Source organism: Grus americana, chromosome 35 (assembly GCF_028858705.1).
Source record: "Grus americana isolate bGruAme1 chromosome 35, bGruAme1.mat, whole genome shotgun sequence".
In the NCBI taxonomy this organism is placed as follows: Eukaryota; Metazoa; Chordata; class Aves; order Gruiformes; family Gruidae; genus Grus; species Grus americana.
Window position 1 is genome coordinate 384,186 of NC_072886.1, and position 26,635 is coordinate 410,820.

At 70.8% G+C, this 26,635-nt stretch overlaps 7 protein-coding genes across 23 annotated transcripts; 4 read left to right on the top strand and 3 right to left on the bottom strand.

Annotated features, from left to right (window-relative positions):
• The first annotated feature begins 332 nt into the window (after positions 1-332).
• On the top strand, positions 333-20,957 carry LOC129198723 (RNA-binding protein 4B). Of its 8 annotated transcripts, none has more exons than XM_054808285.1 (4): positions 333-455; positions 1,467-1,888; positions 3,578-4,276; positions 5,120-5,258. In XM_054808285.1, the coding sequence occupies exons 2-3, from the start codon at positions 1,477-1,479 to the stop codon at positions 4,267-4,269; spliced, it is 1,104 nt and encodes a 367-aa protein (XP_054664260.1). In that variant the 5' UTR covers positions 333-455; positions 1,467-1,476; the 3' UTR covers positions 4,270-4,276; positions 5,120-5,258. The 8 variants fall into 8 exon arrangements, with proteins under 8 accessions (XP_054664260.1, XP_054664264.1, XP_054664267.1 ...); XM_054808289.1 differs by lacking the exon at positions 3,578-4,276 and adding an exon at positions 2,347-2,497 and having other exon boundaries at positions 5,120-5,249; XM_054808292.1 differs by lacking the exon at positions 3,578-4,276 and adding an exon at positions 2,363-2,497 and having other exon boundaries at positions 5,120-5,249.
• On the bottom strand, positions 5,755-13,005 carry RBM14 (RNA binding motif protein 14). Of its 5 annotated transcripts, none has more exons than XM_054808279.1 (4): positions 12,443-12,906; positions 8,455-10,096; positions 6,375-6,451; positions 5,755-5,890 (listed from the first exon to the last, which is right to left on the bottom strand). In XM_054808279.1, the coding sequence occupies exons 1-4, from the start codon at positions 12,786-12,788 to the stop codon at positions 5,775-5,777; spliced, it is 2,181 nt and encodes a 726-aa protein (XP_054664254.1). In that variant the 5' UTR covers positions 12,789-12,906; the 3' UTR covers positions 5,755-5,774. The 5 variants fall into 5 exon arrangements, 4 of the variants coding, with proteins under 4 accessions (XP_054664254.1, XP_054664255.1, XP_054664253.1 ...); XR_008574514.1 differs by having other exon boundaries at positions 5,832-5,890; positions 6,123-6,451; positions 12,443-13,005; XM_054808280.1 differs by lacking the exon at positions 8,455-10,096 and having other exon boundaries at positions 12,443-13,003.
• CCS (copper chaperone for superoxide dismutase) lies at positions 13,087-15,423 on the bottom strand. Of its 2 annotated transcripts, XM_054808296.1 has the most exons (8): positions 15,332-15,423; positions 14,694-14,766; positions 14,456-14,593; positions 14,187-14,364; positions 14,018-14,078; positions 13,837-13,914; positions 13,523-13,626; positions 13,214-13,430 (listed from the first exon to the last, which is right to left on the bottom strand). In XM_054808296.1, exons 1-8 carry the CDS (start codon positions 15,365-15,367, stop codon positions 13,229-13,231), a joined length of 870 nt encoding a protein of 289 aa, XP_054664271.1. In that variant the 5' UTR covers positions 15,368-15,423; the 3' UTR covers positions 13,214-13,228. The 2 variants fall into 2 exon arrangements, with proteins under 2 accessions (XP_054664272.1, XP_054664271.1); XM_054808297.1 differs by lacking the exon at positions 13,523-13,626 and having other exon boundaries at positions 13,087-13,430.
• Positions 15,493-17,259, top strand: CCDC87 (coiled-coil domain containing 87). Of its 2 annotated transcripts, none has more exons than XM_054808282.1 (2): positions 15,493-15,516; positions 15,718-17,259. In XM_054808282.1, exons 1-2 carry the CDS (start codon positions 15,503-15,505, stop codon positions 17,135-17,137), a joined length of 1,434 nt encoding a protein of 477 aa, XP_054664257.1. In that variant the 5' UTR covers positions 15,493-15,502; the 3' UTR covers positions 17,138-17,259. The 2 variants fall into 2 exon arrangements, with proteins under 2 accessions (XP_054664257.1, XP_054664258.1); XM_054808283.1 differs by lacking the exon at positions 15,493-15,516 and having other exon boundaries at positions 15,673-16,033; positions 16,472-17,259.
• LOC129198722 (putative nuclease HARBI1) lies at positions 17,213-19,742 on the bottom strand. Its single transcript, XM_054808284.1, has 2 exons — positions 18,612-19,742; positions 17,213-17,903 (listed from the first exon to the last, which is right to left on the bottom strand). Exons 1-2 carry the CDS (start codon positions 19,363-19,365, stop codon positions 17,512-17,514), a joined length of 1,146 nt encoding a protein of 381 aa, XP_054664259.1. The 5' UTR covers positions 19,366-19,742; the 3' UTR covers positions 17,213-17,511.
• LOC129198725 (RNA-binding protein 4B-like) lies at positions 20,829-23,584 on the top strand. 3 transcript variants are annotated; one of them, XR_008574516.1, is made up of 4 exons: positions 20,829-21,240; positions 22,164-22,862; positions 23,054-23,145; positions 23,382-23,407. XR_008574516.1 is itself a non-coding variant. In XM_054808295.1 (3 exons), exons 1-3 carry the CDS (start codon positions 20,829-20,831, stop codon positions 23,580-23,582), a joined length of 705 nt encoding a protein of 234 aa, XP_054664270.1. In that variant the 3' UTR covers positions 23,583-23,584. The 3 variants fall into 3 exon arrangements, 2 of the variants coding, with proteins under 2 accessions (XP_054664270.1, XP_054664269.1); XM_054808295.1 differs by lacking the exon at positions 22,164-22,862 and having other exon boundaries at positions 23,382-23,584; XM_054808294.1 differs by lacking the exon at positions 23,382-23,407 and having other exon boundaries at positions 23,054-23,186.
• A 192-nt stretch (positions 23,585-23,776) lies between these two features.
• On the top strand, positions 23,777-26,011 carry ZNRD2 (zinc ribbon domain containing 2). 2 transcript variants are annotated; one of them, XM_054808388.1, is made up of 4 exons: positions 23,777-23,882; positions 24,471-24,601; positions 25,271-25,355; positions 25,699-26,011. In XM_054808388.1, the coding sequence occupies exons 1-4, from the start codon at positions 23,867-23,869 to the stop codon at positions 25,992-25,994; spliced, it is 528 nt and encodes a 175-aa protein (XP_054664363.1). In that variant the 5' UTR covers positions 23,777-23,866; the 3' UTR covers positions 25,995-26,011. The 2 variants fall into 2 exon arrangements, with proteins under 2 accessions (XP_054664363.1, XP_054664364.1); XM_054808389.1 differs by having other exon boundaries at positions 23,816-23,882; positions 24,471-24,529.
• Positions 26,012-26,635: the final 624 nt, after the last annotated feature.

Consider the following 26,635-nt stretch of genomic DNA (forward strand, 5'->3'; position numbering starts at 1 on the left):
TGGGGATGGGGATGGGGATGGGGATGGGGATGGGGATATGGACGAGATTGGGATTGGCGTTGGGGATGGGATGGTTTTGGGACGGGAATGGGTTCGGGGATGGGCGGCGCGGGGCGGGTGCCCGTGGGTCACACCAGTGCTCCCAGTACGGGACACCAGTCTCCTGCGCCTCCCGCGGGTCCCCCCGTCTCCCCCGTCCGCCCTCAATGGGCCGCCCCAGCCCCCCCCGCGGAGACGCAATGAACCGCTCCGCCGCTCGCCCCGCCCCTTCCCTCCTTTGATTGGCTGCGGCTGCTCCGTGGGCGGGTCCATTTATGCCGGTCGGAGAAGGATGACGGTACGCGGCGGCGTTTGACTGACAGCGTCGCTGCCCAATGAGGACGCGGGAGGCGGGGGACTGAGCCGGACCAGCGCCGCCGCCATTTTGTCAGGACCGCGCGGCGGACGGGGCGCAGGTGGGGGCGGGGCTGCGGTGGCGCCGGTACCGGGAGGGGGCGGCGGGGCCTGGGGGGGGGCGGGAAGAGGGGGGGGGTGAAGGGGGGGGGGTAAGACAGGCAGCGCTGCCGGCGGGACCGGGCCGCGGGAGCCCCCGGCCCCAGCCCTGGCCCCGATGAGGCGCTCGGAGGCCCCCCGGGTGGGGGTGGGGGCGTCCACGGAGGATTGTGGCCCGCGGGGGGGGGGGGGGGGCAGAGGTTTTGGGGTGTTTCTTGGCGATGTAGGGAGTTTGGGGGCACAGCCCTGCAGAGGGGGGGGCAGAGGTTTTGGGGTGTTTCTTGGAGATTTGGGGGCACAGCCCTGCGAGGGGGGGGCAGAGGTTTTGGGGTGTTTCTTGGAGATTTGGGGGCACAGCCCTGCAGAGGGGGGGCAGAGGTTTTGGGGTGTTTCTTGGAGATTTGGGGGCACAGCCCTGCAGAGGGGGGGCAGGGGTTTTGGGGTGTTTCTTGGAGATTTAGGGAGTTTGGGGGCACAGCCCTGCAGAGGGGGGGCAGGGGTTTTGGGGTGTTTCTTGGAGATTTAGGGAGTTTGGGGGCACAGCCCTGCAGAGGGGGGGCAGGGGTTTTGGGGTGTTTCTTGGAGATTTAGGGAGTTTGGGGGCACAGCCCTGCAGAGGGGGGGCAGGGGTTTTGGGGTATTTCTTGGCAATGTAGGGAGTTTGGGGGCACAGCCCTGCAGAGGGGGGGCAGGGGTTTTGGGGTGTTTCTTGGAGATTTAGGGAGTTTGGGAGGCGCAGCCTTGCGGGGGGGGGGGGGGCAGAGGTTTTGAGGTGTTTCTTGGAGATTTGGAGGGTTTAGAGGCTCAGCCCTGCGGGGCTCACAGCCCTGTGCGGTCCGTGCCGCCCCCCCCCCCCCCAAGCAGGGATGGGGGTCTGGGCCCCCCGCAGGGCGCAGGACGGGTCTGGGGGGGGACGACGGACAGACGGCGGCACTAACCCACCCCCCCCGCTCCCCGCCGTTGCTCCGGCGCAGGTTGGGCGAGATGGTGAAGCTGTTCATCGGGAACCTGCCGCGGGAGGCGACGGAGCAGGAGATCCGCTCCCTGTTCGAGCAGTACGGGAAGGTGCTGGAGTGCGACATCATCAAGAACTACGGCTTCGTTCACATCGAGGACAAGACGGCGGCCGAGGACGCCATCCGTAACCTGCACCACCACAAACTGCACGGCGTCTGCATCAACGTGGAGGCCAGCAAGAACAAGAGCAAGGCCTCCACCAAACTGCACGTCGGCAACATCAGCCCCGCCTGCACCAACCTGGAGCTGCGGGCCAAGTTCGAGGAGTACGGCCCCGTCATCGAGTGCGACATCGTCAAGGATTACGCCTTCGTTCACATGGAGCGGGCGGAGGACGCGGTGGAAGCCATCCGCGGGCTGGACAACACCGAGTTTCAAGGTGATCCGCGCCGGGGTCGCGGCGGAGATGCGTGGGGAGAGGGGATGGGTCCGGCGTTTGAGCCCCGTGGGTCTCCGGGAGGATTCCCGGTATTCCCGTTGGATGTTTTTAGTCCCTTCTAGCTCCGGCTGCGCAGGTTGAGGCGCGGCAGCAGTGCCGGGTGACCCTCGGCAAGGGCATGGCCGGCACCGCGCTCAGCTGGAATTAAGTGCAAACAGGGTTTTTTTGTGGTTTTGGTTGGTTTTTTGTTTTGGTTTTTGGTGGGTTTTTTTTCCCGCATTCCAGCTCCCCTCGTGCCATGCAGGGCACGATGAGGGCCAGGCCGGTGCGGCGCAGCCGCTTTCCTTTCTGCTGCTTTCCCGGTTGCCGGTGCGGCCGCGACAGCCGGAGCCGAGGGCAGGGGCGTTTGGGGCTGGGCCGGGGGAGGACGGGACTGATCCATCTCTGACTTAACCCAGCACGGCCGCCCCGCAGGAGGATCCCGACGGCGAAGTCCCAACTCTTGTGCCGACGGCCGCCGCGCCTGGTGCTGCCAGGCCAGAGCAGCGGGTCCAGCCCGCGCGGCGTGAAGCCAGGCTGCCTCCCGCCCTTGTAGCGTTGCCCTGCCTGGTAAGAGGGTGAGCGGAGGCGCCCGATCCCGCGCCGGCCGTGTCCCCGCTGCCGGCGGCACGCGGCGTTGCTCGCTCGGGCTCTCGGCGTGCCGCCCTGGGCCCTCGCCCGGCTCCCGGACGAGACAAGACGCGGCGCGGGCGCTTTCGCTGGCAGCCTCCACCTCTCGGCCCCTCGCGCGGATGCAGCGGCGGGGCCGAGCGTCCAGATTTGAGCTCGTGGCGTGGAGCCGCCTTCTCGGTGGCGCGGCGCTGAAGGCGAGCACGTCCCCTGTCCGGAAGCGGTGCCGGGTTGGTCAGGGAGGCGTCCGGTGCTTCGCCCTGAGCGGTGGCGGGGCTGGGCTTGGCCCTCCTAGTTGCCGCCGGGGTTTTGGCAAACCCCACTGCCCCGATTCCAGGTGTTCCCCAAACTCCTCGCCAGCCGGGATGGCACAGCCGCATCTGGAGCTCCCCGGCCGTGGGGTGCCCACACAACCAAGAAGTGCCCCCCGGCCGCGCTTGGCTTGCCTTGTGCCGTGCTTGAAGCCGGCTCCCGTCCGAGGCGGTTGTCCGGTGCCGCATCCGTCTTGCGGCTGCAAGGAGCGCGCCGTGGGGAGCGTTTTCCGGTGGAAAGCTTGCCGTTGATACGGGATCAGCGGTGCTGCTGGCTGATCCCCGGGCTGCTGCGGCAGCACCGCGTGCCGGTTGCCGGCGGAAAGCCGTCTTTGGCTGCGTGCCGGGGTAGTCGGCGGCTCGCCGGCCGTCTGAGCTGCCAGAGCCCATCCTGGTTTAGCCCGCGGCTGCCGGTGCCGGCAGCCCTCTGTCTCGCTGGCGCAGCCCTTTTCCCGGCAGCACTTTCCTGGTAAGTCGGGCTGCCGGCAGCTGGGAGGCGGCTCCCGCTCGAGCCCGTTGCGGGCTCTTCCCGCTCCAGGTTGCTCCCTGCCGCGGCACCCGGCACCGTTGGAGGCTGCGCGGCTGCGGGGGGTGGTGGTGGTGGTGTCTGCGGCCGGTCACGTCCCGCTGCCCGCCGGTGCCCGTGGTTGTGACCACGCTCTGGGTTCGGCCTCACTGATCGCCTCCCTCTCGCGTCTCTCTCCTCAAGGCAAGCGGATGCGCGTGCAGTTGTCCACCAGCCGGCTCCGGACGGCGCCCGGGATGGGAGACAAGAGCGGCTGCTACCGCTGCGGGAAGGAAGGGCACTGGTCTAAAGAGTGCCCGGTAGATCGCCCGGGGCAAGTGGCGGACTTTGCCGAGGCCTATAACGAGCAGTACGGAGCCGTGCGCACTCCCTACACCGCGGGCTATGGGGAGACCGTGTATTACGATGAGGCGTACGGCGGGATGGCCGACTACTACAAGCGCTACCGCGTCCGCTCCTACGCCACGGCCTCTGCGTACGACGCCTACGCGGAGCAGACCATGGCCCAGTACTCCCAGTACGCCCAGTACTCCCAGGTCCAGTCCTCGGCCATGGCCGCCACCACAGCCATGGCCAGTCGCATCCCCACCGCCCTAGACGCGTACGATAGAGCTCTGCTGCCGACCCCGGGCGCGGCGGCCGCCGTCGCCGCCGCCGCCACCGCCGCCGCGGCGGCCGCCTCCTCCACCTATTACACCCGGGATAGAAGCCCCCTGCGCCGCACGGCCGCCGCGGCCACCACCGTCGGAGAGGCGTACACGTATGAGCGTGGGCAGCTGTCGCCGGTCTCCTCGGTGGCCCGGGCCTCCCTCTACGACATGCAGCGGTTCGGGCGGGACCCGTACGCGGACCGGGCGCGGTACTCTGCCTTTTGAGCCGGAGGTGAGCGTGTTGGCAGGTCTGGTGTGCGGCGCTTGGCGCCTTGCAACCGGCGGTGTCTCCGGGCACCGCGGGGGGGGGCCCGGCTTCTGGAGATACGAGGCGTGCGTTTCCCTCCCCGCCCAGTCCCCGGTCGTGCCAGTCGAGTGTCTGTGTCTCGATGTGAGCAGTGATGAAGGGTCGTGGTGAAGCAGACGTGCCGGGCCGGGGTCTTGCCGGGCGTTAAAGCCCAGGCGCTGGCTCCGGACGCTCTGCCGGGTGCGCGCACGGCGAGGACGTGCTGCAGCAGTCGGTGCTGCTGCCGGGAGCCGGTTGGTGCCGGTGGGTCGCTCTCCCTTGGGGCTCCCCGCTGCCTTTTAACTTGCGTCCCCCCGCAGCCGGGGCCGAGCCTTAATGCCCGGGTGCAGTCCCGGCACAGTCACCGTGGGGTGGGGGGGGTTCCCACAGAGCCCCCAGCCCCGTGTGCCGTGGCTGCCACGTGCGTCCCCCCCCGGGAGTAGCTCCTGTCTGGGGATGGCGCTCCCGGGCTCTGGCCGGTAAAAGCCGCCAGCAGCCGGACCGCTGCCCCGGCGCGGGTCCCTCTGGGCCGGCTGCTGTCCCCGACACGCCGCTGTGGGCGAGCTGGAGCCGCGGGGGCTCCTGGCAGCTCCCGGCACGGGGCTGCCACAGAGACACCCCCCCCCCTGCACCGCATCAGGACTCTGGTTGCTCTCAAGAAGCCGGCAGCTCCTCTGGGCACCCGCCGCCTCGCACCGGGGCTCGGCACGGTCACCGGCATGGTCCTGGCTGGCGCGGGGGCTGGCGCCTGCACCGGGCGCCTGCGCCAACTCTGCTTTTCTCTTTCAGGTAAGATATTTGCGGCTGGACGTCGGGTTCCCGTCGCACACCGAATCGGCACCGCGCGTCTCGGGCTGCGCCGGGCTTCAAAGCGCAGCCGGGTTCAGCTAACGAGTCGGTTCCTAACGGACGCTCAGCTTCTTCCCAGCCTGGTCAGGAATAGCTCCCCGCCCCTCAGCTTTCCCTTCTCACTTGTCAGGATTTGCTTTTCAGGTAGTTTGGGGGCCCCCGCCCCCCTCCCTAGCTGGTCTAGGCTCAGGTCGTGAACGAGTGTAGCTGTAGCCGTAACCGCAGCCGTAGCCGCAGCACCAGCTTCGCTTTGCTTTCCCGCCCCCGGCCAGCACGGAGCCGCTTGCTCCCTCGCGCCTGGGCTGTAGCTTCCTTTATTATTATTATTATTATTCCTTTTCTTTTTTTTTCCTTTATTTTTTAAGAGAATGAATAATCCACTCGTAGCTTTTTAATACAAAATGACGTAGCTGACTCCAGGCCGCCACGCTCCCCCTGCGCCGTGCCGTGCCGGCGTGGGAGGGCCGACCTCGTGGCTGGAGCTCGCCCCGCATCCCCTGCGACGTTTAGCGTCCCCCGACCCCACTTTCCGGTGAAATAAACTCAAAATTTTTAACAAATCCCGCTGGCTCCGGCACCGGTTATTTCTCTGGACTCAGATTCCCACCCCAGCTCGTAACCTCCTGGACTTACCGGTGCTGCCTGCGGCCCTGCCTGCGGCCCTGCCTGCGGCCCAAGAGCTCCTGGCTGGGATCCCCACGGGGGTCTGTGCTGCAAACGAAGGGGCAGGTGAATGTGGGGGGGGCAGACCCCTGAAAAGGCCCCCTAGCCCCCCAAACGGGCCCCCCACCCTGGCTAACGAGCGGTGCTGGGCTTTAACGATCCCCCTGGCTCTCGTCCCGGTGCCCCCGTGCAGGGCAGCTGCCCCCCGCATTCCCTGCACCCCGCTGGGGTCCCTCCTCTCCCTCCCAGGCAGCACCTCTAAAACCACCTGCTAATTAACCTGCCCAGGGCTGGCTCGTTAGTCTCCAACCCGGCTCGTTAGGGCCTGTGCCTCTTGGTGCTCGTTAAGTAACATCAGGCCTGGGACTGTGCCTTCCTCCATGTCCTGGCACTTCGGCTGGTCTCCCAGCCCCGGTTTTGCGATGGGAGCCCTGAGCTCATCGCCCTTCATCAGCCGCTGCGTTTCCAGAGGGATTCCGCCTCCTCTAATTGTCTCCATCTCATCAGCCGCTAATTGCCTCCGTGTGCTCACCCGCGGGCTCCTCCATCACCGGGGTGGGCTCGGGGACGGTCCTGGGACCTGTGGGTGCGCGTCCCCCGGCGCCTGCCCTGGAAAACGAGGGGGAGAGGCGTTAGACCCTTCCGCCTGGCTAATTACCTCAGCAGTTAACGAACCCCAGCCAGGCAGCCATCCTCCCCCCACGGCACAACTGGGGTTAACCAACCAGGACCACACCGCGACCCGTCCCCAGTCGGGGGAGAGATGACAGGGAACAGAAGGCGTTTTTGGAAACTTTAATGGTGGTCACGACGGCGAGAACAGCTGGGGCGAGGCGGCCGCCGGCTCTGCCGCATGGTGCCGGACGATAGACGCACAACCGGCCGCCGCGGCTGAACCAAACGCCGACCTTGCTCTCGCGCACGCGCAGCTTCTCTCAAAACTGGCTTTTGTCACCCAAAAAAAGGCACCGGGTACAGGTTAGGGGCTGTGCGACGGCGTACAGTCGGGACGCCACCACTCGAGTCCGGCAGCACCATCGGCAACGCTCCGGCACTTCCCACTGCCGTGCTCCAAGTCTACCTTGGACAAGGGGCTGCGGCGCAGACCGGCGCTGCGGCCGAGACCGGCACCGCGTGACCCAACCACACAAAACCAGGGGTTTCTGGCCGGTTGGTGACGGTGCTACCAGGAATCGGCCAGTGTAGCCGAGGGCGGGAGCGGGCAGACAGACGTGACAGGGGCAATAGCCACAGGTCCGGCGCGTCACCGTGCTGCCGGTCCCCCAAAGCACCAGGCTGGGAAAAAAAACCAGACGGGAGACGGTTGGGAAATGGTAAAGAACCCAGCGTTTATTTACAGTCGTACAAAAACCTTGCTGCTGCCCCGAGCCCAGCGCTGCGCCACTGACTGACGCTGGAAAAGGGGGAAACAAACCCAAAAAAAGGGGAACTCGTGGTATAAAAGAGCGTGGACTCTGCTCGGCAGCAGCCATCGCTTGGGTTATAAACCGCTACCGAGCGCCGGCGGTGCCAACGGCCGCGTGTGCCGCGAGCGAGAGACGGTTCCACGACGCTACGGCGAGAGCTGGTGACGGGAGAGGGTGAACCGCGCACCCGGTGCCCGCTCCCCCCGCGGGAGCATGGCACGCTTTCCAACCGTGACTGTGGATCCTTCTAAAAAAACTCAAAAAAAAAAAAAAAAAAAGAGAAAGAAAGCGGCTAAAAAAATAACTGTCTCTGCCCCTGGGGACGACGGCCGGAGGAGGCGAACCGTGCCGGGCGCGGCAGCAGGCGGCGAGGCAGAGCACCGAGCGCGAGCTCGCGGCGACGCAAGCGGCCTGACTCCCCCCCCACCCCGCCCCGGTGCCGCGTGGCTCAGAGGCGGCGCTGGTAGCCCGAGTGGACGCGGGCGGCGGGCAGGTAATCGCCGTAGCCGCCCGAGTAACGGGCGTAATCGGCGTGTGCTTCTGGAAGGCGGCGGTAATCCATCGGGGACTTTGTCGGCGACCGGCGGTACGCGAGCGGCGAGTCCGCTAAGCGGCGGTAATCTGAGAGGTCAGACAGACGGCGCTCGGAACCGTACCTGGTCGAGAGAAGAGACAGGAGGTGAATGAGTGAGAGGCTGCCCGAATCCACCGCCGGCAGCGACCGCGTCCCACCTGGGGACACAACGCGGCAGCACGACGCTGCCAGGCTTCGGGCAGGCGGCGCTGCGCCACAGGCAAAGCCGGTGCCCCGGCAGGGGCAGGACGGGGAAGCAGCACCCGGCACGCCTGCGGATCGGACGCTGGGCGCGGTGGGAAGCCGCGCTGCTGGCGAGCACGTGCGACCAGCGCCCCCCCACCCCGGTCGAAGCCCCCATCCCCGCCCAGAGCCGAACCCGCCTGCGCGTGCCCCCCCCCCCACCCCAGGAAGCCAGGGGAGGGGGTAACACAGAGGCCTGTGCCACGGGAGCGGAGCCGATGTGCCGGCACGTGGCGTCTGCCCTTCTGCGCGCCGGGCTTTAGTGAGCCGCGCCGGAGCCGAGACTAAGCCCCGAGCCGGGCACCGGCATCCACCGTGGCGGCGTGGAGCAACTCGCGCGGCTGTCCATCCCTGGCCCGGCGCCGTACCTTTTTGCCAGAGTGGATGATTTTTTGTACGGGTCGTCGTAGGCGGCACTGCGAGGCGGGGAGAGGCGGGTGCGCTCGTAGGGCGGTGCGATGGCGGCGGCGGCAGCGGCCTGCGACAGGCCCAGGTAGGAAGCCGCCTGCTGCCCCAGCTGGCTCGGCCCGTCGTAGGCGCTGCCCGGCTGGGCTCGGTAGGCGGCCGCCAGCGACGCGGAGGAGGCCTGCTGCGCCGGGTAGGACACCGCCATCGAGCCGGAGGCCTGGGCCCGGTAAGCGGCTGTCAGCGAGGCAGAGGCCTGCGCCTTGTAGGAGGCGGCGGCGGCGGCCTGGCTGCCATAGGAGGCGGCCAGCGAGGAGGCCGCCTGGGCGCCGTAGGTGGCGGAGAGCGCGGCGGCGGACTGGCTGCCGTAGGAGGTGGGCAGGTTGGCGGCGGGCTGGGCGCCGTAGGAGGCGGAGTGGCCGGTGGCGGGCTGGGCGCCGTAGGAGGCGGAGAGCGCGGCCGCCGGCTGGGTGCCGTAGGAGGCGGAATGACCAGCCACGGGCTGGTAGGCGGCGGCAGCATGACCGGCCACCGCCTGGGCACCGTAGGAGGTGGCGTGCGTGGCCATGGCCTGGGCACCATAGGAGGCCGAGAGCGCGGCACCGGGCTGGGCCCCGTAGGAGGCGGCGTGACCGTCTACGGGCTGGGCGCCGTAGGAGGCGGCGTGGCTGGCGGCGGCGGGCTGTGCGCCGTAGGAGGCCACGTGCGTGGCCACGGCCTGGGCGCCGTAAGAGGCGGCGGGGCCGGCGGCAGCCTGGGCGCCGTAAGCGGTGGCGGCCTGGGCGCCGTAGGAGGCGGAGTAGCCGGAGGCGGCCTGCGCCCCGTACGAGGAGGCCAGGGCGGCGGACTGGACGCCGTAACCGGAGAGCTGGGAGGCGGCAGGCTGCGCGCCATAGGAGGCGGTGGCCTGGGCACCGTAGGAACCGAGGGAGTTGGCGGCGGGCTGGGCGCCGGAGGCGCCGAGGGAGACGGAGGGCTGGGAGCGGTAGGCGCTGCCCAGCGAGGCGGAAGGCTGGGCGCGGTAGGAAGCGGCCTGGCCGGTGGTGGGCTGCGGGCGGTAGGCCATGCCGAGGGAGGCGGAGGGCTGGGCGCGGTAGGTTGCCCCCAGCGAGGCGGAGGGCTGGGCGCGGTAAGCGGCCGGCTGCGCCGTCATGGGGAGCGTCACCGCTGCGTAGCCGGCCCGGGTCGGGGAGCGCCGGAGGGGGCTGCGGTCCCTCCCAAAGTAGGAGGGAGAGGCCGGCCTGGCCTGCGCCTCAAAGGCCTCGTACTTGCCGGCGCTGCCGGTGCCGAAGCGCTGCTGGTAATCGTACAGGGAGGAGGGGGTGGCGTAGCCGGCAGCGGCGGCCGAGGGGAAGGCGGCATCCGCCGCCCGGCGCTGCTGGTCGAAGCCCTCGATCTTGGGCTGGAACTTCTCGCGGTACTCCAGGCCGATCCTCTTGTTCTTGTCGAGGCCGAGGGCGGGCGGCAGGGCCTGGCCCGCGCCCTTCTTCTGGACGTTGGTGGAGAGCTCCACGTTCACTCTGCGCCCCTTCACCTCCTTCCCGTTAAGGTTTTCGATGGCAACCTTTGCATCTGCTTCGTTCTCCATGTGAACAAATGCATAGTCTGATAAAGCAGCAGACAGAGGGTTATCAGTGGGGGGAGAAAAGACAATTCGTTACAGGATCGAACGCTTAACGAGCCTCGCCGGGATCGCGGCAGCGTGCGGCTCAGTGGCGGCGGTGGGACAGGCGCCGGGACGGGCTCTGCCAGCCCCGCTCTGCTGCTGCTCAGGCAGCAAAGAGATACAACCACCTTCATTTGCTTCCGCCCCACAATTAATTTGGCCAGAACCTAACGAGCCCAGCCACCCGCCCCACATCCCCTGGCTCAGGAACGCCCCCGTCAACAGCTGCTTTGCTCCGTTTTCCCCCATTTTCTTCCTCCCTTCACCCATGCCCACCACAGCCGCCTCTCCCCTCACTGAGGGAGCTCGGCACCCCACCCCGCGGCACGGTGGCCTGTCGCTGCCGGTGGCTCCTCCCTACCCATCCTCCGGCACGCGCGGACGAAGACCCCGGGAAGGCAGCGCGGCCTCACCGGCACTGAGCTGAGCCGGGCTGGTAAGCGGAGCAAAGCCAGAAGGGGCCAGTGCCCGCTGAGACACTGAGTCGGAGCGCCAGCGGGAGAAAGAGAGAGGGGGAGGAGGAGAGAGGGGGGAGGAAGAGGAGGAGGAAGAAAGGAGAAAGAGGGGGATGAGGAGGAGGAGGAGAGGGGAGCGCCCCGAGCACAACCTCTGGCACTGCACACCCAGCCGAGCCCCCGGGACGAGGCGAGGAGCCGGGTGAGCAGCGAGCAGCACGGCACCGTGCGGCACAAACGCGGCACCGAAGCGGAGAGGCGTCGGAAAGGAGATGGAGAGCGAGGCGAGGAGCGGTAGAAGCGAGACCCAGAGCGGCCGTGCCGGGTCTGCAGCAGGAGAGCAGGTCACCCTCCCCTGGCACGGCTGCCGCCACGACACCGTGCCTGCACCAGGTCCAGCAGCCGCCCGCGGCGCTCAGGCCAACAGTTTCGGGGTTCGGATGCTACCGCAGTAACTGGGAGGTTGACCCCCGTGGCATGACGGGTCCGGGAGGCTGGCACAGGGCGGAAGGGCGGCTCCTCTCGGTAACCCCACGGTGTCCCCCCTGCAGTCACGGACCAGGGATCACCGTAACCGGCACCACCGGCAACAACCCGCTTTAGCCTACAGCTTGGCGAGGGCAGCCCATCCCAGGGTGTGCGGCACCATCCCGGTACCTCAAGCTCCGGCTAAACGTCAGCGCCGCTTTGCCCACCCTCCTGTGCGTCCCCCTCTGCTCCGCCATCCCCCCCCCCCCCAGCTCCTATCCCACATCTACGTATCCCGCTCCATCAGCCCTGGGAAGAGACGTTTCCTCTGTCCACCCCCAGCCCTCCCGTTGTCCCCTTGGGCGGCCGCAGCACCCGCAGCCCTCTCTGGGGGACCCCACAAATCGGCCACCGGCCGAAGCGCATGCCAGAAACTTTTGGCGTGGGTTTGGGGGAGGTTTCTGGCAGGCTCCGCTGGGAAGCTGCGTCCTGGCGGGACGGAGCCGATGGGCCTGCGACCTGGGATGAGAGAGCAGAGGCAACATCATCACCCTCCCGGGAGGCGGAGGAACCGACGGGGACGGGCACCTTGGGGAGCGGCTGCGTGATGTGGGGATGACACCTTTTCACATCAGGGGGAAGGTGGGGTGACGCCGTACTGCGGGGTCCCTGACCCGGAGCCAATCGAGCCCCCTCAGGAGTTTTACAGCACGGTTGTTGTGGGGGTTTTGGTTTGGTTTTTGGTTTGTTTTTTTTTTTTTTTTACGGGCTTCGGCTCTCCTGCCTCGGCTCCCAGGGGAGCAGCTCGCTCCACATTGGAGTGAGTTTGCGGAGGTGAAGCTGTGGCGGAGTCGCAGCGGGACGGGGGGACGGGGGGGGAAGCGCCTCACGGCAGCGAACGGTTATGGAGGTGGCAACAGCAGGCAGGGGGTTACCCCCGCCTGGGCCACGCCGCGGGGAGGCGATGATGGGAGGACGTGGCCTGGTTGGAAAGGCCGGAGAGATCGCACCTGGGGGGTGCCCGGGGGGCGTTTAACAGGGCAGAGGGGAGGGACCGGGTGTGGGGAGCCCAGAAGGGCTGCAGGGCTCCGGCCGGGGCTGGGGGGAGGGCCGCAGGAGGACCCAGGACCCTGGTCCGTGTGCGGGGGCGCCGCCAGATCGAGCCGGGGCGGGGGGAAGCCGCAGGCGGCCGGACGGAACACGGGTCACCGAGCCGAGAGCGGGGGCCGGAGCGGCTCCGAGGACGGAGGTGAGCGGCGAGCCAGCTGTGGCGGGGCTGAGCCCGGCGAGGGCTTCGGGGCGGCCCCGGGGGAGGCGAACAGGCTTATGCGGAGCCCCCCTCCGCAGCGGCGGGTCCGGTACCTTTCACCACGTCGCATTCGACGACGGTGCCGTACTGCTGGAAGAGCGAGCGCAGCTCGCCGCTGGTGCAGGCGGCCGAGACGTTACCGACGAAGATCTTGCAGGTGTTGGTGGGCCGAGGCCGGGAGGGCTCGACCACGATGCGGCGACCGTGCAGCTGGTGGCCGTTGAGCTGGGTGATGGCGCGGGCCGCCGCCGCCTCATCCCGGAGGTGTACGAAAGCGAACTGTTTCATGAGGGCGATACCGAGCACGGGCCCGGCGGCGCCGGCGAACAGCTCGCTCAGCTCCTCCGCCGTCGCTTCCTCGGGGACATTGCCCACGAAGAGCTTTATGCCGGGACGCATGGTGGCGGCGGCAACGGCGGGGAGAAGGGAACGGGAGAGCAAGGCAGCGCCGCGGCGGCCTCACAAAATGGCGGCGTCTCCTCAAGCGCGGAGCGGGAGAGGCGACCGCTCACTGCGCCTGCGCGCCGTGTGCGCGCCCTCCGCACTGCGCCTGCGCGTCACCCGCCCTGTGCGCGCCCTCCGCACTGCGCCTGCGCGCTGCCCCGCTCTCCCGCCGCCGTCATCGCGCCTGCGCGCCGCCCGCCCACGAACGCCCCCTCCCACCGCCCTCGGCCACGCCCACCCAGCGCTGGCCACGCCCACCCTTAAAGGGGCCGCTGCGGCGCCGGGGAATGCGCAGCGCCGAGCACCGCGGGGACGAGCAGTCCCCGGCCCCGGTTCCCCGTGAGCCGCAGAGGCTGCGGAGCGAGTTATCGTTTATTGCTCTCTCGGGGAGGCTCCTAGAGGTGGGGGGCCGGGGCCACGGTGGGGCCGGGGGTCGCAGTGGGGCCGGGGGTCGCAGTGGGGCTGGGGGTTGCCGTGGGGCCGGGGGTCGCCGTGGTCCGGTCCCGCTCCTCCCAGAGGGTCAGGCCGTCGCAGGAACAGACACGTTTGGGGTTCTGGAAGAGCCCGGCTGCGCGAGCCACCACGCCACAGGCCAGCCTGGCAGGGGGGGGGACACACGGGAGGTGAGGGGGTGAGCGGCCTCCCCCCCCCCCAAACCCCCCCCCCCAAAGCACCCCCCGAGCACTCACCCCGGCCCCGAATTGCCCGTCACCCGGGAGAGCGGGTGGGAGCCCCGGCCCAGGTCGTCCTCGCCCTCGTCCACCACCACCGAGCGCCCGATGATGTCCCAGACCTGGCGGGGGGTCAGAGGGGGCTCAGGACCCCCCCTGTGGCCGTGGGGCCGGGAAGTGACACCCCCCCCCCTGAGCCGTGGGGCTGGGGCCGGACCCTCCCCAGAGCCATGGGACCAGGGTCAGACCCTCCCCACGGCTGTGGGGTGCAGCCAGGACCCCCCCAAAGCCGCGGGAGGGGGACAGTCCCCCCGTGCTCCCCCCAGCCTCACCTTCAGGCGCGAGTCCTCCATGCGGAAGCTGGCTCTGCCCTCGCCGTCGGCCCAGATGTTCCCCAGGTCTCCGACGTGCTGCGGCGGGGTGGGGGGGGTCAGAGGGGGCCTGGGAACACACGCTCACCCCCCACCCCTCCACCCCCTGAGCCCCACGAAATGACAGCGGCCGCCGGCTCACCCGGTGCTGGTCCTGGGGTCCCCCGTGGCACTCCCCGTCGGGGTTGAAGTGGCCGCCGCAGCTGCCGTAGAGGGGGAGACGCGGGGTGAGACGGGGGTGCCCGCACCCCCAGACCCCAGGATGCGTCCGCGCGTGTGCCGTCATCGCCCCCCCCCCCCCCCCGCGGTACCTGTCACAGGGGCGCGAAAGGTCCCCGAATTCGTGGACGTGGAGCCCGTGGGGGCCCGGCGGGAGCCCATCGACGGCGCCGTCCACCAGGCACCGCGTCGGCGAAACCTGCAGGAACCGCACCAGGCCCCGCACCGCGCCCGGGCCGCAGAGAGCCGCCACCGCCGCGCCCAGGCTCGCTGGCGGGGAGACGCGTTGGTACCCGGACCCGGTGTCCGTGTGCTTGTGTGTCCCCCGCCCCGGCACCCCAAATTCCCCCCCCCCACTCACCGTCGTCGGAGCCCCCCATCCCTTTCAGCACCGCCCGGCGCCCCGACTTCTCCAGCAGCTCCCGCACCCGCTCGGCCGCCGCCGTCGTCTCCACGAGCACCGTCTGCGCCTCCAGCCGCAGCTCCAGCAGCCGCACGCCTGCGGGGGGGGGAATAAGGGGGAGGGGGGTGTCCCTAGATCTGGAAGGGGGGGTCCCCTGATTCTGGGGACACACACACAGAAGGTGGGGGGGTGTCACCTGGGGCTCCGTCCAGCGCTGCCCGCACGGCCTCTGCGCAGCCCTGGCATCGCATCTGCACTGCGAACTCCAGCTGGAGGGGGGGGGTGTCAGCACCCCCTGAGGGGGCCCTGCACCCCCAAATCACTCCACGCGCCCCCGCCCTCCACCCCCAAGGCCCGGTGCCTGGGCTCTGCACCCCCAAAACTCCCTTACGAGGGGGTTTGCACCCCCAAAGCCTGGGGCCTGGGGTCCTGCACCCCCAAAACTCCCTTACAAGGGGTCTTGCACCCCCAAAACTCACATGCATGGCGCTCTGCACCCCTAAAACTCCTGTAACCAGGGCCCTGCCCCCCCCAAACCCCCCTAAAAGGGGCCCTGCAACCCCAAAACTCCCACATATAGGCTCTGCACCCCCAAAAGTCCTGTAACAAGGGCCCTGACCCCCCAAACTCCCCGTAAAAGAGGTCTTGCACCCCCAAAACTCCCATGCACGGGACTCTGCACCCCCGAACCACTCCATGCACCCACCTTGCACCCCAAAACCCCGGTGCCCGGAGCCCTGCACCCCCAAACCGCGGTGCCTGGAGCCCTGCACCCCCAAATCTCCCCTCGCACGTCCCCCGCGGCCCCAGCCCGCCCCGCGGAGCGGCCCTGACCCGGCAGCTGCTCCCGGTAGGCCCCGCTGTCGCCATGGCCGCGGTCTCCACCCCCGGAACCACTCGCGGGGCCACCGGAGCGGCCGGACCTCTTTCGCGACGGACCGGGAGAGGCTAAGCCCGGGGGGGGGAGGGATTTGGTGGTAGAGCTACTTCCGGCGTGCAGTCGCCATGGCAACAGCGTGGTAGGCCGCAGGGTCCCGCCGGGCCCCGGGGGGAAGTGGGGGGCCCTTGGGGGGGGGACGGGCTGCAGAGGAGGTTTGGGGGTCCCCAGGGGGGGTTTGGGGGTTCGGGGGGGTGGGTACAGGCCTCCCCGTGTGTGGGGGTTGGGGGGGCTGCAGGGCGATGGCGGGGGCTGATCTGCAGCTCCCGGCCTCCGCCTCCAGCCCAGGGACCCCCGGAGTGACCAGCACCCCCCACCCGGAGCCCCCCACCGCCTCCACGTGCACTGGCACCTCCAGGCTGCCTCCACGGTGCCTCTCCCCGGTGATGCCGGTGCCCCACAGGGAGCTGCCGGCCCCCGAAATCCCACCGGACGCCCTCGCGGTGACAGCAGATCTGCACCACTTGACGCAGCGAGTGGCCGGTGAGGACCGGGGAGAGGCGAGTGCCGGCTACCGGCTGCCACCGCTCCTGGCAGCGCTCACCCGCCGCACCGAGGATGACGCGCGGCTCCAGCAGCTCCGGTGCCTGCGGCTGCCGGTAAGACCGGTGCGGGAGGTCCTGCTGCCCCACCGGCCTCTCGGCCCGCGCCTGCTCCTGCGGCCCGGTGCAGCCAGGCCGTGGGCACCACCGAGCAGGTCCTTTGGCGAGGGGGTGGCCCTACGGCCGTACCCACCGCTGTGCCGCGACACCGGGGGGGACCCCAGGCCGGACCCCCTGGGTATGCGGGAGCTCTACCGGGAGCTGGTCAGGGCCCTCCCCGCCGAGCGGCTGCAGTTCCACCACGAGCCCTTGGTTGAACCGGCAGCCGCCGCGGCGGATCTGCTCCCCCCAGGTGAGCAGGGACCCCGAAATGCCGGCAAACCGCCGCAGCACGGGGACGTCCGGCACAGGCAACGGCAAACCGCTTGCCTCTTTGACGACTACCTCCAGTATGTCGCGGACACTGGCTCCGACTTCCTCCGTACCATTTTCCAGCTGCGCGGTGGTGTCGGTGAGGAGGAGCCGGCAGGAGCCCCACGACCGCGCAGGGACCCGGCACCACAACCGGCGGAGCCGTATGAGAAGGGGCTGTGGAAGCCGGTGTTGCCGGAGCTGGTGCCGGTGGGGCTGGAGAGGCTGCAGAGGCGCCTGCATCGGCTCTGGGCCACGCTGGGCGTCCCCAGCCGGGAGAGGATGGAGATGGCGGTGAAATACGGGACCGGCGGGGTCCTGGCACGGCTGCCGGCAGCGTTGGACGCCTGGGAGGCGGTGGCCGGCGGCATCCTGCGGCGGGAGCTGCTGCTGGCACGGCTGGAGCGGCTGGAGGAGCGCGGCTCTGACCCCACGCGCTTCTTCCACGCGGGCCCGGCGTCAGCAACAGCACGTGCTGAGGAGACGCGTGCCCGCGGCCGCCTACGTGCCACGCTGGCCCGGTGCGAGGCGCGGCTATCGGCCGCCCTGAGGCACCTGTGGGATGATTTCGGGGATACGGCGACTTTCCGGGGACGCCCCTACGCTGAGAAGATGCGCTGGGATGCGGTGGAGATGCTTTACTGGCTGCAGCAGCGCCGCCGCGCCGGGGCTCTCCAGGCCGCCCTGGGGGTGCAGCCGCAGCGTCACCCCCCCGGCACGGCGGGTGCCGAAACGTCGGGGTGTCAATAAAGCGCGGGAGCGTGGCGTTGCGGGGTGTCTCCCCCCCCCCCAGCTTTCTGCCCCGCTCAGGCACCGCTGCTGAAAAAATACGTTTATTCACCCCGGAACGAGCGTGGACAAGGGTGGGGCGGGGGCGGCACCGAAATGGGGAGCACCGGGGGACGCGGCAGCCCCCAGAAGTGGGGGAGCAGGGCCCCCCCCCCTTTGTCCTTTGCCTTGCAGGGGGCAGGGACCCCCCCCGTCTTGTAGGGAATGGGGGGTCCCCCCCTCCTCGCAGGGGCTGCCCCCCACTCCTGCGTCCCCTAAAGCTGGGGGGGGGGGGAGCTGGGGTCAGGCATCCCCCCCCCTGAGGGACAGAGCCCCCCCAAATCCGGGGGGGTGTCTCAGCCGAGGCTGTCCTTGACTTGCTGGACGATACGGGCCCGCACGGCCCGGGCCTCGCTGGAGATCTGCCCGTGGGGGGCCGGCAGGGGCAGGTCGGGCTCAATTTCGGGGGGGGGGAGCCCCTCGGGCAGCTCCAGCGGCATGCGGCGGCGTAGGGCGATGTTGTGGAGGATACAGCAAGCTAAAAAAATCTGACAAACTTTTTGGGGGGCGTATTGCAGACACCCCCTACCCTTATCCAGGCAACGGAACCGCAGTTTGAGGAGGGCGAGGGTCCGGCGCAGGACGGCCAGCGCCTGGTGGTGCAGCACGTTGTACCGTTCCTCCGCCGGGCCGCGGGGCGCCGCGATGGGCGTCATCAGCCACGGCTTCAGCGGGTAGCTGCGGTCACCTGGGGAGGGGGGGAAATGGGGGGTCAGAGAGGGGGGGAGCCCCCCCCCCCCGGGGGGAGAGCGGCGCGGGGTGAGGGGGCTGCAGGTGATGGCGCAGGGTGGGTGCGTTCCCCGGCACCGGGGTGGGGGGGAGCGTTGGGGGTCTCCTGGGTGTGCGGGTTGCCTCCAGAGCCCCAGGGCTCCCCCAGACTCCTGGGTCACCCCCAGAACCCCAGGGCTCCCTCAGACCCATGGGTCTCCTGGAGACCCCCAGGTCACCCCCAGAACCCCAGGGCTCCCCCAGACTTATGGGTCTCCTGGAAACTCCCGGGTCACCCCCAGGGCTCCTCCAGACCCCCAGGTCACCCCCAGACTCCTGGGTCACCCCCAGACCCCCAGGTCACCGCCAGACTCCTGGGTCACCCCCAGAACCCCAGGGCTCCCTCAGACCCATGGGTCTCCTGGAGACCCCCAGGTCACCCCCAGGGCTCCCCCAGACCCCTGGGTCACCCCCAGGTTACCCTGAGACCCCCAGGTCACCCCCAGACTCCTGAGTCACCCCCAGGGCTCCCCCAGACCTCCAGGTTACCCCGAGACCCCCAGGTCACCCCCAGATTCCTGGGTCACCCCCAGACCCCCCGTGCTCCCGTCACCAACGCTACCCCGGGGCCGCAGCACCCACCCCGGGACACCCCCCCCCCCGCCGCCCCCCCCTACCCCCGCCTCACCCAGCAGCCAAGCGCCGTCGGGCCGAGCCCCCTCCAGCAGCCGGGCCAAGGCCGAATTCTCCAGGACGGCGGCGTTGGGGCAAGACCCGGGGAATTTGGCCACCACGTTGGTGATGGTGCCGGCGGCGTCACAAACCACCTGCATGTTCATGGAGTGGTAGTTGCCGGCGTTACGGTAAGCCGGCTCGTTCTCGGAAGGAGCCCGCAGCGCCACGTGCATGCTGCCCACCAATCCCAAAACTCCGGGAAAGGCGCCGGCGGTCGCCCCGGCGTAACCGGGCGGCGGGAAGGCGATGTACCGCGCCGCTCGCCGTTGCAACGCCTCCAGGAACTGCGCCAGGCAGTTGGACATGGCCGACTGGCTGATGCCGGTGGTGTCGCGCGTGGCCGTCTGGAAAGAGCCGGAGGCCAGGAAGGTGAGGGCGGAGGTGACCTTAACGGCTACCGGCAGAGCGTGGCTTCGACCAGTCAGGCTCTCCAGGTCGGCACCCAGCTCGCGGCACAGCCCGGCGATGGCGGCCTTGTCCAGCCGGTAACGCCGCAGCACCTGCTCCTCGCTCAGGTCCAGGAAGGAGCAGCGCGCGCGGTACACGCGGTGTTCGGGGTAGAACCGACGGCGACGGCCTCGCTTGCGACGGGGGGATGGGTTCCCGCCGGCGGAACCCCCCCCGGGGACCCCCCCGGATGCCGACGTCGCCGACGCCTCCCCGCCGCGTTCCCGCGCCCGCCGCAGCAGCAGCACCGAGTCCGACATGGCCCGGGGGCGGGGCTAGGGGCGGGGCTAGGGCACGGGGGGCGGGGCTAGGGCGGCAGGGGCGGGGCTGCACACAGGTGTGGTGCTGTGGGGAGGGGGCGGAGCCCTAGGGGAGAGGGGCGTGGCCACGCTGAGGAGGAGGGGCCTAAGGCAAAGAGGCGTGGTCCTGGGGGGAGAGGGGCAGGCCTTAAGGAAAAGGGGCGGAGCCCTAGCGGAGAGGGGCGGAGCTCGAGGGGAGAGGGGCGGGGCTGCGGCGCGCGAAGGGGCGGTGCCAGGCCCGGTGGGGGTCGGGCGGTCCCGGCCCCGGTTGGAGTCGCGGGAGGCGGGGATCTCGGTTGCAGCGAGGCCGCGAAGCCCCGGTTAAGGGCGGGGGGGTCCCGGTGCCGGTAGGGGAGGTCTGCCCGCTCTGTCGCGGTCCCGATGCCGGTGCCGGTGGGGGCGGTTGGTCCCGGTCCCCCCCCCCCCCCCTCCAGGCCCGGCCGACCCCGTTCCGCCGTTCCGGCCTCTCCGACCCCGCCGGGCTCCGCGGCGCCGCCAAGCCCCGCCCCTCTCCCGCTCCGATTGGCCGCCGTCCGCCTCACGTGCCCGGAACATCCCGCCTCCCTGCTCCGGCCCCGCCCTCTCACCTCCGGCGCGCCGCAACAAGCGATTGGCCAACGGGCAGGCGGGCGCGCTCCGACGCTTGACGTCAGCCGGCGCGGGGCTACGCGATGCCTCGTAACTGTTCGACCAATCGTGTCGCGGCGTCCCGCCGATTTTCACCAATCACCGAGTTCGGTGGGCGGGACGGGGAGCGAAGGGGAGGCCGCGGGGTGGAGCTGAAGCCGCCGCCATTTTGTCGCCGTCACCGTCCCGGTGAGAGGGAACGCGGCGACGCGGTGAGACCCCGACCCGGGCGGGGGGCAGCGGGACGGGGCCGGGCCTGGGGGAGGGAGCTCCGGGACGGGGCCCTGCGGCCTGAAGGGGACCGGGCTTGAGGGGACCTCCGGGATGGGGCCCTGTGAAGGGGGGACCGGGCCTAGGCCTGGGGCCCTGCGGCCTTGGAGGGACCCGGGACCCGGGCCTGGGGTGGGGGCTCCACTCGGGACCCGGCGGGCGGTGGAGGGTCCCTGGCTCGGGGTCCCCTCCGGGGCCTTTGAGAGGTGCCGGGGCCCGGGGGTCTGGCTCGGGGGGGGGTCACCCCCGGTTTCGGGGTGTCCGTGGGGGCCCAGGCTTCTCCCCCTCCGCCGCCTCACCCTGCACCTTGTCCGGCCAGGGATCCCCCTCCGTGTTCCCGGGCCCTGGGGCGCCTTCCCCCGGGGCTGCCCGCAGGGTGAGGCCCCTTTCCCGGGCAGGGGGGTGGTTCTGGGCCCGGGGGTGAGTCCTGGTACCTCGCTGTGAAGTCAGGGGTTGGGGGTGGCGGCGTCTCGGCTGAGCCACCCGCTGAGCCGCCGCTTCTTCCCCCTCGGCGCAGGTTGGGCGAGATGGTGAAGCTGTTCATCGGGAACCTGCCGCGGGAGGCGACGGAGCAGGAGATCCGCTCCCTGTTCGAGCAGTACGGGAAGGTGCTGGAGTGCGACATCATCAAGAACTACGGCTTCGTTCACATCGAGGACAAGACGGCGGCCGAGGACGCCATCCGTAACCTGCACCACCACAAACTGCACGGCGTCTGCATCAACGTGGAGGCCAGCAAGAACAAGAGCAAGGCCTCCACCAAACTGCACGTCGGCAACATCAGCCCCGCCTGCACCAACCTGGAGCTGCGGGCCAAGTTCGAGGAGTACGGCCCCGTCATCGAGTGCGACATCGTCAAGGATTACGCCTTCGTTCACATGGAGCGGGCGGAGGACGCGGTGGAAGCCATCCGCGGGCTGGACAACACGGAGTTCCAAGGTGATCCGCGGCCCTGGGCTGGGATAGGTAGCGCCGGGCTGGGCCCGCAAGAAGCAGGTCAGGTAGGAGAGGAGGGTGCGGGGCCGTCCCGGGGCGAGGGGGGAGCTCCTGCTCCGCGGGGCCGGATCTGCGCTGCCGTCGCTTCACCGGGGGACTCGCCTCGCGCCTGGCGTCCGATGACGCGAGGGGCAACCGGTGCGGCTGCGACCGCTGCTGCCGTGATTTGCGGGGCCAGGGGCGTTCGGGGGGCAGAAGGGCGGGCACGCAGCTTCGGAGAGAGCTGTGTCCCGTTGCCGGCACTCACCGCGCGCCCGGCAGCGCCGCGCTGCGTCCCACTTTACCTGTGCGGCCCCTTTCCACGGGCAGGGACATCTCCGGAGTCAGTGTCGGCGCGGAGGCTTTGTCTCGGGGCAGAGCGTGGCCCCGCAGTGCCGTTTTTTGTAGGAAAAGGATGAGTTTTGTCCCAAAACCGGCAGGTTTGGCGTGAGCTCCACCCCTGGGGCCTCTCCCCGGGTTCACGGTGCAGCCAGGACCTACGGAGCGTCCCTCTGCCAGTCCGTGCCGCCGGCGGGCTGGGAAGTCGGGAGGGGGGGAAAAAGGGCAATACAGGGAAAACCACTGTCGGGGAGTCGCAGCCGGAGCCCGGTGCCGTGTCAGTGCCCGAGTGCCGCTTCCCGTGTCCGGGTGGTCCGGAAAAGCCGCCCCGGCTCCCGGTGCTGCCCGAAACCACGGCGAACCCCAGCCCCCCCCTCGTTTCTGTGGGGTCGCCGGAGTGGGCAGAGTCGATTTGGTTCCCTCCCTGCCCGCAGAGGTGCCGGCTGGCAGCTCGTCGGGGAACCTGGGGGAGAGGTGCCGGCCAGTGCCGGCTGCTCCCCGCCGCCGCGGTTAACCACAGCCTCTCCCCTCTTGCGTCTTTCCTCAAGGCAAGCGGATGCGCGTGCAGTTGTCCACCAGCCGGCTCCGGACGGCGCCCGGGATGGGAGACAAGAGCGGCTGCTACCGCTGCGGGAAGGAAGGGCACTGGTCTAAAGAGTGCCCGGTAGATCGCCCGGGGCAAGTGGCGGACTTTGCCGAGGCCTATAACGAGCAGTACGGAGCCGTGCGCACTCCCTACACCGCGGGCTATGGGGAGACCGTGTATTACGATGAGGCGTACGGCGGGATGGCCGACTACTACAAGCGCTACCGCGTCCGCTCCTACGCCACGGCCTCTGCGTACGACGCCTACGCGGAGCAGACCATGGCCCAGTACTCCCAGTACGCCCAGTACTCCCAGGTCCAGTCCTCGGCCATGGCCGCCACCACAGCCATGGCCAGTCGCATCCCCACCGCCCTAGACGCGTACGATAGAGCTCTGCTGCCGACCCCGGGCGCGGCGGCCGCCGTCGCCGCCGCCGCCACCGCCGCCGCGGCGGCCGCCTCCTCCACCGATTACACCCGGGATAGAAGCCCCCTGCGCCGCACGGCCGCCGCGGCCACCACCGTCGGAGAGGCGTACACGTACGAGCGTGGGCAGCTGTCGCCGGTCTCCTCGGTGGCCCGGGCCTCCCTCTACGACATGCAGCGGTTCGAGCGGGACCCCTACGGGGAGCGGGCGCGGTACTCTGCCTTTTGAGCCGGAGGTGAGCGCTGACGTCGGGCGGGCGAGCCCCGGCGCTGCCGACGGCGGAGCTCGGCTCCCGCCCGGCGCCGCAGGGAGATCCGGCGTTCACCAGGGCGGCCGGGGATGCTCGGCTGACACCGGGTACCGCGCCGGCTATCGGTCCCGTCCGGTGGCGCCGGTTCTGTCGGTTAACGCACCTTCCCCTGGCAGGAGGCGACGCCGCGGCGGAGCACCGCGGACCACCGGGGATTCGCCGGAGCCCCCCCTTCCCCCCCCGCCCCCCGTGGACGCCGCCGCGTCAGGTCAGACGTTCCCCGGGCCGCCGCCGCCGTCACCGCCGCGCTCCCTCCCTCGTCGCGGGGGCCGCGCGCCCCCCCTCCCCTCCTCCTTCGCCGGAACGGGCGCCGTCACCACCGTCGCCGCCGCGTCCCCGTCCGTCCCCCCGTTCACCCGTGTCCCGTCCGTGTCGTCCCCCCCCCCGCCGCCGGTGTCCCCGGGCCGGCGCTCGCCCCCCTCTCACCTCTCTGCTCTCTTCCAGGTCCGGCGGCCTCAGACGGAGCCCGCGCCCCCCCCCTCCCCCGCCGCCTGCACCCCCCCTTTTTGTACGGAGCTTCCCCACCCCCCCCTCCCCCGGGGCCTCGCTGCCCCCTCCCCCGAGGATGGGACCCCCCCACACCCCCACCCCAGGGTGCCCCCCCCTTCCTCATCCCCCCCCCCCCCCAGTTTTCCAGCAAAATAAAGGTTTTCACCAACTCCCTGTGCCTGTTTGTCCTTTTTTTGGGGGGGCGGGGGGGTGGGAAGGGGGCGGGTCACCCCCCACGCTGCAGGGGAACCGTGGGGCCGGGGCAGCGGGGGGGAACCCGGCCCCATTTCGGGGACGGACCGTCGGACTTTTTTTTTTTTTTTTTTTTTGGCAGCGTTTTCAACGCCGCCGATCGTTTTGTTTCCCCCCGGGCGTTTGTTTCCAGCCGGGTCCGTCCGCTGTGACGTCAGTTCCGGCGCGGCGCCGTCTCCGCAGCGACCATGGCCCTGAACGCGGGTGCGGGCGGCGGCGGGGCCCCCCCGGCTCCCCCCTCACACCGGTCCCGACCCCCCGGGTTCCCCCCAGCCCCCGGGTCCCCCCTCACACCGGTCCCGACCCCCCGGTTCCCCCCCTCCAGCCCCTCGGGTCCCCCTTCCCGCCGGTCTGCCCCGATCCCCGGTTCCCCCCTCCCGCCGGTTCCCGCGTCCCCGGTTCCCCCCTCCCACCGGTCCGACCCCTCCCCCTCACCCCCCCCCCCAGACCCCCAGTTCCCCCCTCCCGCCGTTCTGACCCCCCCCGGTTCCCGCGTCCCCGGTTCCCCCCTCCCACCGGTCTCGACCCCCCCGGTTCCCCCCCCAGACCCCGGTTCCCGGGTCCCTCCCACCGGTCTCGACCCCCCCGGTTCCCGCCTCCCGCCGGTCCGACCCACCCCTCCCCGGTTCCCGCGTCCCCGGTTCCCCCCTCCCGCCGGTCCGACCCCCCCCGGTTCCCCCCCCCCGCCGGTCCCTGTGCCCCGGGAGCCCCCGTGTCCCGTGTTTATATGTGTGTGTCGTGTCCCCCCCCCCCCCCCGCTGACCGGCCCCCCCCTCCCCCCGTGTCCCGCAGGCACGGAGCCGGCCCCGGGGGCGGCGGAGCTGGAGGCGCGGCGGGGGCGGCAGGAGCGGGTCAGCCGGGCCATGGGGCAGCTGCTGCTGCGGGGGTACCGCATGCTGGGCCGGTGCTGCCCCCACTGCGGGGTGCGCAACGGGCCGGGGGGGCGGGAATGGCGGGGGGGGCGAGAACGGGGGGGGGGGGGGCTGGGAACCGGGGGGGGGGCAGGAACGGGGGGGGGGGGGCTGGGAACCGGGGGGGGGCAGGAACGGGGGGGGCAGGAACGGGGGGGGGGCGAGAACGGGGGGGGGGCAGGAACGGGGGGGGCGAGAACGGGGGGGTGCGCAACGGGCCGGGGGGGCGGGAATGGCGGGGGGGGGCGAGAACGGGGGGGGGAGGCTGGGAACCGGGGGGGGGCAGGAACGGGGGGGGGGGGCTGGGAACCGGGGGCGTGGGGCAGGAACGGGGGGGGGGCGAGAACGGGGGAGGGGGGCTGGGAACCGGGGGCGTGGGGCGGGAACGGGGGGCAGGGGGCAGGAATGGGGGGGGGGCGAGAACGGGGGGGGGCAGGAACGGGGGGGGCGAGAACGGGGGGGGCAGGAACGGGGGGGGGGGCGAGAACGGGGGGGTGCGCAACGGGCCGGGGGGGACGGGAACGGCGGGGGGGGGCAGGAACGGGGGGGGGGCTGGGAACGGGGGTGCAGCAGGGCTGGCACAGGCCGGGGGGGGGGCTGTGCTGACCACCCCCCCGTGTCCGTGTTCCCCCCCCCCCGTGTCCGTGTTCCCCCCCCCCCGTGTCCGTGTCCCCCCCCCAGACCATCCTGCTGCAGGACAAACAGCGGCAGCTCTACTGCGTGGCCTGTCAGGAGCTGGACTGCGACGGGGAGGGGGGCGGCCCCGGTAAGGGGGGGGGTACGGGGGGGTACAGGGGGGCTGGGGACCCGGGGACGGGGGGGGGGGGACACGGGGGGGACACGGGTGGTGGGATGGGGGCAGGGATAGGGGGGCTGGGGGGGGACACAGAGGTCTGAGGGGGGACAAGGGGGGCGGGGGGGGGCCGGTGGGGGAACAGGGGCCTGGAAGGGGATGGGGGGTCTGGGAAGGGATGGGGGGGGCATAGGGGGGACACAGAGGATCGGGGGGGGACACGGGGGGGACACTGGGGGGGACACGGGGGGGCACACAGGGACACGTGCCCAGGCTCAGTCCCCACCCGACCCCCGTCCCTCCGTCCGTCCCGCAGCCCCGGACCCCCCGGCCGCCTCCGCTCCATCCCCCCGCCAACCGGCCGCCCCCCGTCCCGAACACTGCGAGGGAGCTGCGACGGGTTTACGGGGGGCTCCCCCCGGGCCCCCCCCCGAAGAAGCGGCGGTGGGGGCGGCGCGGGCGGCGGTGCTGGAGAAATTGGGGTGGGCGGCGCGGGAGCTGCCCCGTACGGCTTCGGCCGAGGGCAGCGTCCAGCTCTGCGCCCTGGTGCGGGCCTGCGCCGAGGCCCTGGGGGGGCTGCAGGCCCTGGCCCCCCCCGGCACCCCCCCATAAACGCTCTGCCGATGGCACCCCGCTTCCCGCTTCTCATTTGGGGGGGCTGGGGGGGGCTATGGAGTGGATTTGGGGGGGCTGGGGGAGCTCTGGGGTGGGATTTTGGGGGCTGGGGGGTAGGTTTGGGGGGCTGGGGGGGCTATGGAGTGGATTTGGGGGGCAGTGGGGGCTCTGGGGTGGGGTTTGGGGGGGTAGTGGGGGCTCTGGAGTGGGATTTTGGGGGCTATGGGGCAGGTTTGGGGGGCTGGGGGGGCTATGGAGTGGATTTGGGGGGGCTGGGGGGGCTCTGGGGTGGGATTTTGGGGGCTGGGGGGCAGCTTTGGGGGCTGGGGGAGCTCTGGGGTGGGATTTTGGGGGCTGGGGGGTAGGTTTGGGGGGCTGGGGGGGCTATGGAGTGGATTTGGGGGGCAGTGGGGGCTCTGGGGTGGGGTTTGGGGGGGTAGGGGGGCTCTGGAGTGGGATTTTGGGGGCTATGGGGCAGGTTTGGGGGGCTGGGGGGGCTATGGAGTGGATTTGGGGGGGCTGGGGGGGCTCTGGGGTGGGATTTTGGGGGCTGGGGGGCAGCTTTGGGGGGCTGGGGGGGCTCTGGGGTGGGATTTTGGGGGCTGGGGGGCAGCTTTGGGGGGCTGGGGGGGCTCTGG